General features: G+C 45.0%; 1 protein-coding gene across 1 annotated transcript in view; it reads right to left on the bottom strand.

The window, feature by feature from the left end:
• Nucleotides 1-496: 496 nt before the first annotated feature.
• The window catches only part of CHRM2 (cholinergic receptor muscarinic 2), a 175803-nt gene continuing 163185 nt past the window's right edge, over nucleotides 497-13114 (bottom strand). The window contains exon 2 of the mRNA XM_075558714.1: nucleotides 497-5834. Within this exon, the coding sequence (XP_075414829.1) occupies nucleotides 4384-5787 (1404 nt within the window). The 5' untranslated portion in view covers nucleotides 5788-5834 and the 3' untranslated portion in view covers nucleotides 497-4383. The remainder of the gene's footprint in view (nucleotides 5835-13114) is intronic.

Raw genomic sequence — 13114 nt, 5'->3', positions numbered from 1 at the left:
GCATCACACTGGGCGAAGCCGACAACAACTTCATTCTCTCCTCCAAGTGGGATTGAAACCCGGTGCCATTCTCTCAAGGGTTATAAAGCCGTGCTCACATACACATCTGGGTAGTGACCATGATGAGACGTCTTTCTTCATAAACAACCATGATTTTTTTTTAAATCAGGCACACACAATCTATGCCTGTTTTCCAAGACACCCTGGTGGTACAGTGAGTTAGCTCTTAGCCAGGAACCAAAGAGTCTATGGTTCAACCCCACCAGCTGTTCCACGGGAGAAAGATGTGGCCGGCTGCTTCCTTAAAGTATTACAGCCTCAGACCCCCCCCCCTACCCCCCCCCCCCCCGGGACACTCCTACCTGACCCTGTGGGCTCACTGGGGCACAATGGGCTTGAGGACCAGGGGTTGGGTCCTGACACTCTGGAGCAACGCCTGACGCATCTGACGCCTTAAGATGTTTTGTGTATAATATATTTATTTGCATACAGAAATATGTATTTCTATTGTACATCATCATACCTTTATTTATAGGCTATGCATAGTAAGCATACAGCATATTCCAGGAAGGGATGTTAGATATGCACACAGGACATGCTGCGGCGTGCACCCTCTTACGAGAAGCATGTTTCAGAGGCGTGGTTCGATATATACATGCTGAAAATACACTTTGCACAGAGTCATCCAGCTTTGGGTGAAGGGTTCCTAAATCTATTTGCAAATTCAGTGCTGGAGTTGCTGAAAGGAATATCGTTAAACTCCTGGAAGGGGTGGGGGTTGGGGGGAGGCAACTAGCAAGGAACTAAGCAGGAGAAAATAAATGGAGAAGTGTTTTTAAGTCCATGTTGCTATTACGTTGAGCTCTCCATTTCTCCCGATGTCAGCTCTTGAGGATCAGAGCTTTCGCGAATGGACCACGTGCAGGAGACTGTGGGAAAACGCAGCCCGTGTGACTCATGATGTTGCCGACGTTGTCCTGACGTGGAGGAGGTGGCATGTGTTTAATGATGATGAACTGACCAAAGGAAGGGCCCTTCTTTCTCTTCCTGCAGTCCCCATCTCCTCCCCTCTCATGACAGCATTCTGGAATATTTACATTATTGCTATGAGGAGAGAGCAGCAAAACTCACCTTTACAGTGAAAACGAAGGGAAACAATCAGGTTATTCCTTGCTTTTAGTGACAGGGACTCCCAATGTTTTTGAAAGGGAGACACCAATACCGCGGCTCCCCCAGGAACTGAATCAATCATCTGCCATCATTTCCATGGCCAACCACTGGAGCGCCCATGGCATGAACTCTGTGACCATTATAATGGATCGTTGAGATATTGGAGGTAATGTGCTGATGGTCGGGACCGTTTGGACAGACAGACGTGTATGGACTGTGTTCCTAATCTATGAACTACAAATCCACCAGACTCAATGGATGATAGTGTTTCTGACACACACGTGTTTCTGATACACACTTCCAAGGATTACACTATTTGAATTGGCATTCTGATAGTGATGAAGGATTGTTTCCACACATATGGGAGGCAAGCTCCAGGAAACCCTTAAAACAGAACAAGGTTCCTGAACCCTAGTGCTTTTGACAGTGAGCCTGATAAGGGATAGTTGGGGGGCAGGGGGTACAGACTTGTATACTGTACGTTGCTTAACAACATCCTTTGCATTTACTTATTGTTGACAACAGTCCTATCCATGTTTCCCAGTTGTGAAAAATTAAAATGTCCTCACACATTTCAAAATGCCCCCCACCCCAGGGCGTAGGGGACAAGATAGTATCTTGTTCAGAACCATTGGCAGAGCTGCCCCTGAGAGTTTATGCAAACTCTTTTTATACAGCACCCCTCTTTTCCAAGCAGCTACTATTTCACAGTCCTTTCTGGCTTCCAGTTAACAGTTGACAAAATCCCCATGGTGTGCCAATCTCTCTTTAGGTCTTCTCTTGAACCCTGGATGGTTTTCCTTGCTGGTGGTGGCTGTGGTGAAGGTCAAGAACAGATGAAGGACAGAAAGCTTGCAGCGGCAATGACAAGTGAAAGGGCATCTGCTCCATCATGGGGTTGGGTGATGAGAGAAAACACAAGTAAAGCCCAAATCCAGACTACCTACATCCAAAGGGTTTGTCCAAACCGAAGCGGAATCGACATCAGTCTAGGACAGGTAAAGAACACACAGTGCAACAGGTCACTCGGCAGTTTTGCTTACAGAAACCAAACCACCCAGCAGTGCTCTTGACGGTCAATTGAGGAGTTGATTTACAGAAACCAGAGAAAACGAAATGCAGATTTAAGATAGGAAAAATGGCAGTTAAGTCATTGTAGTATAATATAATCTACCTGAACCAATTCTGTAGGAGTTGGGGTACATGGCTGAAGTGATTTAAACCAAGTATTTCTACAAAGAGTGAGTTAATGGCAGATCCTATTGGCAATCTGTTGTTGTTGCTTCTGTTATTACTTAAATATAACAACAACTCTAACTTGTCACCAATGAGTCAAATCACACAAAACAATTGTATCACGTATGAAGGACTAATGGTACCAGCTCCTCAGGCAACTCACATCAGTGTAACTGAAAATGACAGAGCGAGTCCATTAATCTAAAGTGCAAAAGTCTGCAATGTAAAAAAGGCATTTATAAATCTGTTGATGGATTGGGCTATCGTCAGCACATCTGGTTGGAATAATATAAATAATATGATAAGAGATAAGATAGAAAGATGAGGGCTGGACACGGTTGACGCGAGTCAATGTAATCCTCTACTTATTTGGATTGCCATTCCAAAGTCTTTACATTGCCAAGATTGTCCTAAAGCCAACATTGGGGTAATAGTGTTGGGCAGACCTTATGTGACAGCCTCAGGGGATGGTGAGGAACGGTATAGGTGCAGCCACCTACATTCTTTGTTTAGGTTCTGTTGAGCTCCCATGACCTCTTTTGTTACCCACTCTAACGTTTGTCTCCCAGATCTGACTATAATTCTCTTGATAGGAGAATTTTGACACTAAATAATATTAAATAGAACCGACAATTTGAGGAATACAGAAGACGTGGTCACTGTCTTAACATGAGTCTTATCTCCACCCCCTCAACTGAGTCCTAGGGTGAAGTTTGACAAGCTCATTTGACTGGATAAATTACATGGCATTCTTGGAGAGGCCTGGGCAAAATGGTCTCTTCTTGGGATGGACCCAGAAGTCATCAGAACCACTTGGGTTTGCTAATCCGGTTTGAGAGTCCCAGTGAATAATGCCACACGTTCTCTGTGCTGTCAAAGGTCAGGGGTTCATGTTTTACAAGTTTCCCTTTCGTGCAAGGGCCATGAAGCTTCAGGTTGAAACAGAACACCCTCCTGACCCTCAATTTTCTCATCTCAAAATTCATCCGGTCTTTGTAGACTTTCTCCAACCGGATGGACCATGGCTGAATTCGATAAATCTTCAATTTTACAAGTGGCTTTGGTTTCTGAAGCATCTTGGTGGTTTAGGTGGACTAGGCTGTGGAAATGAAAGGCTAGTTTCGGAGAAAAATTGGTTGGTGAGATTACTATACATACAGATTCAAAAGTGAACTAAATCCTTATTGGTTTTGTACCCAGAAGAATGCAGACACCACAGTGGCAGGTGTGACGTGCCTATCTTCAGATCTGGGTTGGGCTGGACTCAGCTACAGTCCCACAGGATGTTCGCATATATGATGTAGAGCCAGGACTTACACAAAATAATATGAATAGGGAAGAATACTGTAATTTTGTGTTTGTTGGTTTCCTTTTTAAAGTGAGAAAAGGAAAAGGTTTTCTTTTTTCTTTTTAAAAAGGGCATTTATAATATTGTAATCCTCTGGATCAGACTGACAATGGTAATGTAGAAGTAACCCCGGGAGGCCATGAGGGCAGAGTTTTCCTTTTTCTTAGTCACCTCCCTGTTCTCTAGTCACTAACTCTTTGTGGTTTAAGTCTCCAGGGTAGTTTGTCCTGGTGGCTTTACCTCCTCAGGTGGACGCAAGGAAGCACCACCAAATAAAAATGGGTGACCAAACAAAAACAAAATGCTTTTCCACTGGACAGAGACGGATAAAATTGTAGATTCAGAAGCCCTTCTTCAAAAGAGTACAAGAAAGCATAGATTGTCCGTTCAATCTACAATAGCAAAGCGCCTCTTTCCTTCTCTCGTTGCTTCTACCGTGACAAGGTTCATAGGGTGCAGATTTTTCCAACTAGAGCCGAGGCATGATAAAGAGTCAATGCTGGGTGCCCTTGTGGCCCATTCTGTCGTAACACTGAAGGGCAATGGCCGAAAGGTTTCACCTTTTGGGAGCTGTCTCTTTCCTTCTTTGCAAGCTCCCATTGGCCACCTCCCTTCGTTTCAACTAGGGTTTACCTGGTGGCACCTATGTTCTTGTAGTGACACATGAGAAGGTGTTTGAAGGTCTTCTTGAAGGTGGCGTTACAAAGAGCGTAGCAGGCGGGGTTGATCGTACTGTTGATGTAACAGAGCCAGTAGCCAATTGTCCACACCGTGTTGGGGATGCAGGGTGCACAGAAGGTGTTGATGAGCACCATGACATTGTATGGGGCCCAGGTGATGATGAAGGCCAACAGAATGGCCAAGATTGTCCTGGTCACTTTCTTTTCCCGAGAAGGAGGAGGCTTCTTTTTGGCCGGCTGCTTGGTCATCTTCACGATCTTACGTGCTACAATGTTCTGCCTTTCCTCCCCATTCTGACCCGCAGAGCCAACTAGCTCCACGCTGGCATGAGTGGTGGTGGTGGTACAGGAATCACTTTTGGGGGCCTTGGCGCCACTTTTGATGCCCGCCTGCTTAGAGTTCTCGTCTTTGGAGTAGCCCACGGAGGTGGAGATGGTGTTTTCGTCCTGGGTGACTTCATCGTCTCTCATGTTCGAGGCGACAGCACTGACGGACGTGGAGTCATTGGAACTCTCCTTTTCCTCCCCCTGGACACAGTCTTCGGTCACAGCCTCTCGAGAAGGTTTGCCGTTCTGGATTTTGCTATGCTCCAGGCCATCGCCACGATTGGGCATGTTGTCGTTTGGCTTCACGATTCTCCCTTGCACCAGGCTGGGAGAAACCGGATCTTGGTTGGCCACGGGCTCTTTCTTGTCCTTCTTTATCCTGCTCTTGCTGGCTCGGGAGATGTGCCAGTACAGCACCGTCATGATGATCACCGGCAGATAGAAGGCTGCGATGGCCGTGCCAAAGGTGACGGCGGCGTTGGAAAAAAACTGGATGTAGCATTCGCCGTCCTTCACAGTCCTCACCCCTACGATGAACTGCCAGAAGAGAATGGCTGGGGCCCACAGGATGAAGGAGAGGGCCCAGGCAGCAGCAATCATCATCCCTGCCGTTTTCGTGGTCCGCTTGACAGGGTAGGTCAGAGGCTTGGTGACGCAGAAGTACCTGTCGAAGCTGATGATGAGCAGGTTCATGACGGAGGCATTGCTCACCACATAGTCCAGGGCGAGCCAGAGGTCGCAGACCACAGGCCCCAAAGGCCAGTAGCCGATCACAGTGTAAAGGGTGTACAAGTTCATGGAGAAAACGCCTATGATCAGGTCAGCACAGGCCAAGCTGAACAAGAAGTAGTTGTTGACGGTCTGCAGGTGGCGGTTGACTTTGATGGAGACCATGACCAGGATGTTCCCAATGATGGTCACCAAGCTGAGGGAGCCAGCCACGAGGACAATAAAGACCACTTCAAAGGTCTTATAAGGGCTGGTCAGAGCCAGGCCACTGCCGGACGAGTTTGTTGAGTTATTCATGTTGACTTCTCTGATCAGTAGTCCAGGAGCCAAGTAAGCATGTAAACCTGCAGGGAAATAGAATAAATGAGCCAGGGGGATACACATTGCTGTACAAGACATCAGATCTCTTCCTTTTAAAATAGATTTCTTCCCCCGAGCATCTCCTCTACCCCCTACAGGTTCAGTGTACCTGCCTGCCCCAGTTCCTCACAAACTCAGACTTTGAATGGTGGGTCCAAAAGTTCTTTCAGGTTGACAGTATTTTCAAATCTGATAAGATTTTGAGGGTGTCTCTATGCAGAGATCTATCTATCTACCCACCTACCTACCTATCTTTCTATCTGCCACTGAGAACTCTCTTTCTAGGACTTCTGGTTGTATAATGCCAACCACTTGGCTGCTAACTGAAGTTGGAGGGTAAACCTTTCCCAATGAGTCCATGGGAGAAAGATCAGGTATTCTGATTACATAAATATTAAAACCTAGGAAAGCCTAAAGGGCAATTCTATTTTGTCTCTATAACTAGCTAGCACCTAAAATCAATATCTATCTATCTATCATCTATCTACCTAACCATTCACTTACTTGGCCACCCACCCATCTTCCTACCTATCTACTTGTCATCCATCCATCCATCCATCCATCCATCCATCCATCCACCCACCCAGCTACCTGTCTTCCATGCACTCATCCATCTTACTGTATCTGAACAATAATAGCTAAAAGTGATCATAAAAGTTTCCAAAACACCAAGAGGTGTCTGTAATGGACATAAAAGTTAATTAACCAATGAGAGGACACAATAATGGGAGAAGGCATAAATGTTAGAACACTGGCTGATTTTTTATTGTCAGCGACACGCTCGTACTCCATCACCGTCTTTTTTTTATAACAACACTGGCAATAACAAAGATAATACAATAAGAGTAGCCTCTTATTTTTCTCTGTCCCCTTTGCACTTGTAAGAATCATCTCAAACATTCCTTATCCTACGAAAGAATACTCACTCAATACAGACATGTTGATAGGATTGTCACTGTCTCCTTACAGCTCTTACCTTACCAGTTTTCAAACCAAACATGGGGTGCGGTTAGGACACCAAGCCTATTATTACTGCGTAGTCCATTCAGATGCCTATGTGAACCCACAGACCATGCCCCATCAGACTTTCTTGGAGATATGCATGGCAGCAGATCTCTAGGACTTTCTTCTGTGGTGAAGCTGGGAGGGTATAAACTGCTGACCTTCAGCTCCGATGTGGAGTGTAAACCCACTTGGCCACCCAGAGACCTCCCCGGCAGGAGGGGAACTGTAAGTGGTTTTGAGACGGGAGTACTGAAACTGGAAAGAGCCACAGATACTGAATCACAAGTGAACTCAGTGCCAGGGCCGAGCCTGTGTATTTAGTCTGTGCTGCCTTTCATTGAGACAGTCACTGGGTCCTAGCATCACTGTTGAGCAACCTATCTGTATGAAGCACTGTGGTAGCGGCTGGGCATTCAGCAATGGTTGGGACTAAGGTCTAGTCCATCAAAGGTATACGAAGCGATGTTAGAGATGGATTTGTGGAGAAGTGATTATTAAACTCCACTGCCCTTTCTGTTGCCCGACCCTGTTCTGTTCACATCAATGCATGGCCTTCATTTCTCAGAGAATGACACTGAGGTCTGGCGACCTTTCATGAGGGATTGAAGAAAGAACGTTAAGAGCCCATCATACAGGCTCTGCCACTTTTTGAAAGACATATAGCATCTGAAGGAAAAACTAGTCCAAGTAGCCCCCTCCCCTGAGTGAAGAGCACAAGCTATGTGGTGGAAAGTTAGCCTTGCTGAGAAATTATGTGTCGGCATTTCAAAACTCAGTTATCTGAGATCTCAGATGCCACTGTCTACGAAGTAACGATGTCAGACACAGGTGAGGCAGTCCTTTGCCTTTGAACTCCAGGTAGAAAATAATTTGCTAAGCACATTCATCTTGGTTTCCTCTGCTTCCAAAAACCAATTATCTCCAAACATTGCAAACAAAACAAAAATCTTCCTAACGTAGGAGGAGCTGGGCTCTAATTAAAAGATAAGAAGCCACAGGAAAAATAGATGTAAACACTACAGAAGCATAAAAGGTTTTAGCCTAGCAAAAAATTGAAAAGTTTAAAAAAAATAGGGGGTGGTGGTGGTAGGATGATCTCAAATATTTGAGAATCAGCATTTTGCTAAGCTATGAGGATGTTGTTGTTATTGTTAGGTGCCATCCAGTCAGTTCCGACCCGGAGGTTAGAAGTGATGCAAGCTCATGTCCCCCAAAGGGCATTTCTGCTGCTGCTCATCAAGGGGCAGGGACGGCGGAACACTCCGTTGTTAGTGGGTGGGGACGATAGGTGCAACGGCTGTAAGAGACAATGAACTAATTGCATTGATATAAAAAAGAATGCTGCAGAGAAACGAGGAAAGATCTTAAACATCAGAGCAAAGAGAAAAATATTAATGTTATGAACAAAAGAAAAGATTCTCAACTGCATTTGGCTGAAAATAAATGCAAATCTAAGAAAAGAAACGCATCCGCCATCCACAGAGTTAGGGAGGTTATTGGGGAGTAGGGATAGGAAGATGCATTGGGGCCACCTCTTTGGAGAGCAATTTACACTTATACAAATGTAAAGTGAAGATACACTTGTCTCTGGAATTCATCTTTCAGCGGTAGTCATATGTGGAAAGAAGCATACTCAAGCAGAGTCATTCCGGAGTTTCATAGCGAAACAAAAGAGAGATAACGATTTAGAAGCATCACTGACAAGATTGGTCGATGCTATCGTGTGTGGTAGTTACGCTATTTCATGTCAACTTGATAAATAGGGTGATGTGGTGGAGTTTAGACTGTCAACAGAGTCACAGCCTGATGATGCCTCCTGCTGGGTGTGGCCTTCTCATGAAGGATTCTGGGAACTTCCTCTCTTTTTCTTTGGAGGAGGGCCACTCCCTCTCTCTCAACTTCACCTTCCTTCTGACATCACATGAAGCCACGCTGATGGCAGCCACAGCCCTGGAGATGTGTCCACGGCCATTGGATCCACAGGACTTTCCACCTACCGGCCTATGATCTTCCTGCATTCAGCATCATGGCATGTGCTGCATGAGTCTAAAGAGGAATTTATGGACTAGTATTGGACATAGGGCCTAATAACGGACTTAAGGACTTGATCTGGACTCGACTGGAATGTTTTCTCAATAAACAATTGCTCTTTGATATAAAGCTCTTTCTTACATACATACGAGTATCTCTGGGTGTGTGTCTCTACTCAACTTGGTCTTCTGATTTTTCTGGGAAAGTTACAGTCATCAAATTACATCATCAAAGCAAGAAGATGAATGTTAGAGAAGGCAATACGATTGATACAAAATGTGAACATACTAGAATCAGTGAAAAGATACTGTTACCAAATCATAGACCCTTTTATTCAACAAAAATATCAAAATGTGAAGCTATTGCTTCTCGATACATCCTCCATTTCGGTCTAGTCTCTTCTGAAGGTGGGATTTTCATTTCTCTAACCCTTCCCTGAAGAATGTTGCACTGTGATTAAGACCATATCAGAAAGGCAGTCTAGCGTCCTCCAGGGTCTCAAATTGTATTCTTCTGAAAAGTCTTCTGAGTGTGGGGACCCAAAGGTGTCTCAAGGGGTCAGATCAGGGCTGTAGTGTGGCTGGAGTTTCCCAGCAGCATTCTGACAGCATAGCCCTTACTTGTCTAGAAGAATGAGCAGGTGCCTGGTGATGGGGGTGGGGGTGGTGGAGCATTCCTCAGTGCAACTTTCCCGGCCTGTTTCTCAGTGGTGATGCTTTCCATTTTCTTAAAACTTCTCCATAACAAGCCCCCATGCTAGTCCTGTGCCCTGTAAGGAAATTTATCAAGATGACCTCTGGGGACTCCCCCAAACAAGTCTCCATAACCTGAGCTGACCTCTCTGCCTTGAATTCACTGCTCCCCCTCCACCCCGCCCAGAGCCTCTTGAATGCCTCTGCTTTGATGAGACAGTGTTCTTCGGTTCATATTGGTAAATCCAAGTTGTCCCCAACCACAGTTCATTCCACAAAATCCTCTCCAATAGCTTCCATCTTGGTTAACCCCCTGATGGAAAGATGAGCTCTCCAAGCATCTCCAAGCAACACCACTAGCACCCATCGAACCTGCTGCGGCTAAGGTGCTTGCTTTTAAAATGGAGAAGCCTGCACCTGGTGAGATCCCCATGTCAGTAGCGACCACATCGGTGGTCATTCTAAGATCTTTTCCCACCTGTTTGTGGACACGAGCTACAGTTTCTTCGTGCATTAAGGTGGATGGTCTGTCTTCTCTTGGCTCACTGCTGGGGGCTTCCTAAAGTTCCTTAAAAGCTTTATTCCATCTAAAACCGGCTGACTTATGCGGGGCCGTATTCTTGTAAACTTGTTGAAAGCTTCTATGATGTGGAACGATGTCCATGTGAGTTTAAAAAAATGAAATTGACTGTGCTCTTAAAATCATTTTTTACCCTGGCACAAACGCACCCCTTTTGGACTGTGACACGTACAGTACTGAGAGAATCTGTCCGCAGCCATCCACTGATCGGTGAGACATGTGTAAGTACCTTTTGCTTCAAATAAACCAGTGCTTCCCGGAACAGTGTCAATACTTCCTGACTTAAGCCTTTGTGTGTGTGGTGTATACATATATAAAAATGCTATATATGTATGTGCATATCCATCTATGTGTGTGTGTGTGTGTGTGTGTAGGAAACATTGAGCATTTTAGTTAACACAGCGACTTAGAGGGACTGGAACTCGCTACCTTCATATCTTCTAAGCTTCTACTCACCTTGTTTACCCCTCTCTGGGAATCATATCACCATAAGCTAAGTACTCAAGTGGGAATCCTGTGCCTCTCCTGGACTCCTGCCTCTCACCCTTCCTGTTTCCAAGGGTAGTCACCATCTGCCACATCGACTTCTCACATATCTTTTGAAATTTAACTTGTCCTCTGTCTTTTAACTCCTGCTTCCTTATTGTATGGTTTGTGCATTGCAAAAGAAAGCGATTTACATTTCAGATCATCAACAGTTTTCAAACCCTTTGAGAATTCCCCCTTCCTTTAGTTCTCCTCCACCTCTTCTGGACTGCTGCCTTCCACTTCACCTGAGGTAGCCGCGGCCAACTGGCTGGCTGGCCTACTGCTTTACTGACCCTCCTCTGCCCTCCTCACTTGGCAATGTCCAACATCGGTCATTTTGGTATAAAAGTCTTTCTCTTATATTTTCCCCTCCCTGCATCATTGATCTCATTGATCCCTGCTCTTTTGTGATTGGCTGATTTCACTCAGCGTAATGTTCTACAGGCCCATGCATGGGGGGGGGGGGATGCTGTTCTGTGGTTTCCTTTTTTTTCCCAATGTTTGTATTCCATTATGCACATGTACCAGAGTGCCTTTATCTCTTCTTCTATGGATGGGGATTTAGGGGTTTCCCTCTTCTTTCTATTGTAAACAGTGATTCAGCGAACCTGGGTGTGCATTTGTCCGTCTGGGTTAGCACCCCCACTTCTTTAAGACAGATGCTTTCTCCGAGGCTCCCTAAATCCCCGCATCGGAGGCAATGGCACTATGCTCTCCACACACAGCATCGTATTTCTTGACTTTGTGTCATTTCACATTCTTCAAAGCCCCTCTCCCCACATCTCAAATTTGTCCGCCTCCAGTTGGAGCTTTAGGCAACATCACGGCATGACGTCCTGTCACAGCCCTTATCAAGTTGCGTTTTCTTCCATCTCTGCTTCTATGTCATCCTCATAGATTTTGCTCTGTGTTTTTATGGCTCACTCGCTGCGTCTGGCATCGCACATGGAAAGATGAGTTGATCATGTGCTTCACACTATAGCCAACCTCTCCACAAGTGCTTGCAAAGTCTCCCTTATTTTGATTTTATTAATAGGTGTTCTGACCCTCATTTTAACTCTGACATCCCACTGTCCTTCCTATTAGCTTCTTCGTCTTTGTTGCTCAGCGATTCAGCTCACGGCTCACACTTGACTGGTGCTTCCAAAATGTCTGTTGAGCCACCACAGAGAAAACAATTCATAATTCCACCCCGTCTACCTCATCGGTGGAATTGTTTCCCTAGTTCTTCTCTTCAGCCATACTTTCTTCGTCATTATTCATGCCATTGTGCATTTGTCTGATTTATTCAAATAAATTAAAACCATTAACTCAGTCCTTTTTGCAATTTTTCCCTATTAGCCTAGGTAACAGTAAGATCAAACTCCTGATTACTTGTCAGCAGCGATTTTGTCTCTTCATTAGGTAAATTCAGGAACAATTTTGCAGTTGGCTTGTATGCACACCGCTTTCTTGGAATGTCAGTTTTAATTGACTTTGATTGAAAACCAGTCACTTATTTCTTGAGTTAATCATCACCACTCTCTTGTGGTCAAACACCGGACAACCCTGACTCTGATCTCAAAGGAAGTTTTAGTCATTTCCTCTGGAGAATAATATGTAACTATGAACACATAGGCCACAAAAATAGTTCCTTGAAATCAACTAGTAGGGCCTCACATTCTACAGTTTTAGAAACCGAAAATGCAAACAGATGGGTTGCCCACGGCCGTCTGCCTCTTGTCTTCACCTGTTGCTAGGAATCATAAAGATTCTTGTACAACTTTTCCATTGACCTGGTATGATGATTCTCACTCAGTGGTCCTCTTCCACATCATTAATCAATCAATCAATCCATTCATTTATTTATTCCCTCCCTCCTCCATCTCATTTCGCAAGCATAACATGGACCCATCTGGATTTTCCTATTAAACAATAATTAAAAGAAGAGAAGGGAGTCCTCGTATGGAGCACACGACTAGGTGCTTGACTGGTTAACCAAAGATCGTGGTTTGAACCCACCAGCTGCTCCAGTGGAGGAAAATGAGGCTGTCTACTTCTACGAAGATTGCAGCCATGCAAACCCCATAGGGGAGTTCTACTCTGAGCAGCATCGCATCAGAACTGACTTGATGACAATGGGACTAGATTTGGTTGGGTGTAGGGACTCTTTTCCCTTTGCTCTGGAGTCAATTCCAACTCACAGTGGCCCTGTGATAGGGCAGAGTAGAACTGTTCCATTGAATTCCCAAAGACAGCCATCCTTATGGAGAGGGGACTGCCATTGAAAACAAAAGAATTGGCAGAGAATGGGATTTTTTCCATGAGCCCTCTGAAACACTCCTTTGTATGTGATCATGCTTACTGCCAATAGCTCCATAAATTATTTGTAACTCATTCTATCGTCCCCTTTCTACATCAAAGGGGCCTAGAGAAGAAGTTAAACAAC

Source organism: Tenrec ecaudatus, chromosome 9 (genome assembly GCF_050624435.1).
Source record: "Tenrec ecaudatus isolate mTenEca1 chromosome 9, mTenEca1.hap1, whole genome shotgun sequence".
NCBI lineage: Eukaryota > Metazoa > Chordata > Mammalia > Afrosoricida > Tenrecidae > Tenrec > Tenrec ecaudatus.
This window is presented reverse-complemented; position numbering and strand designations above follow the sequence as displayed.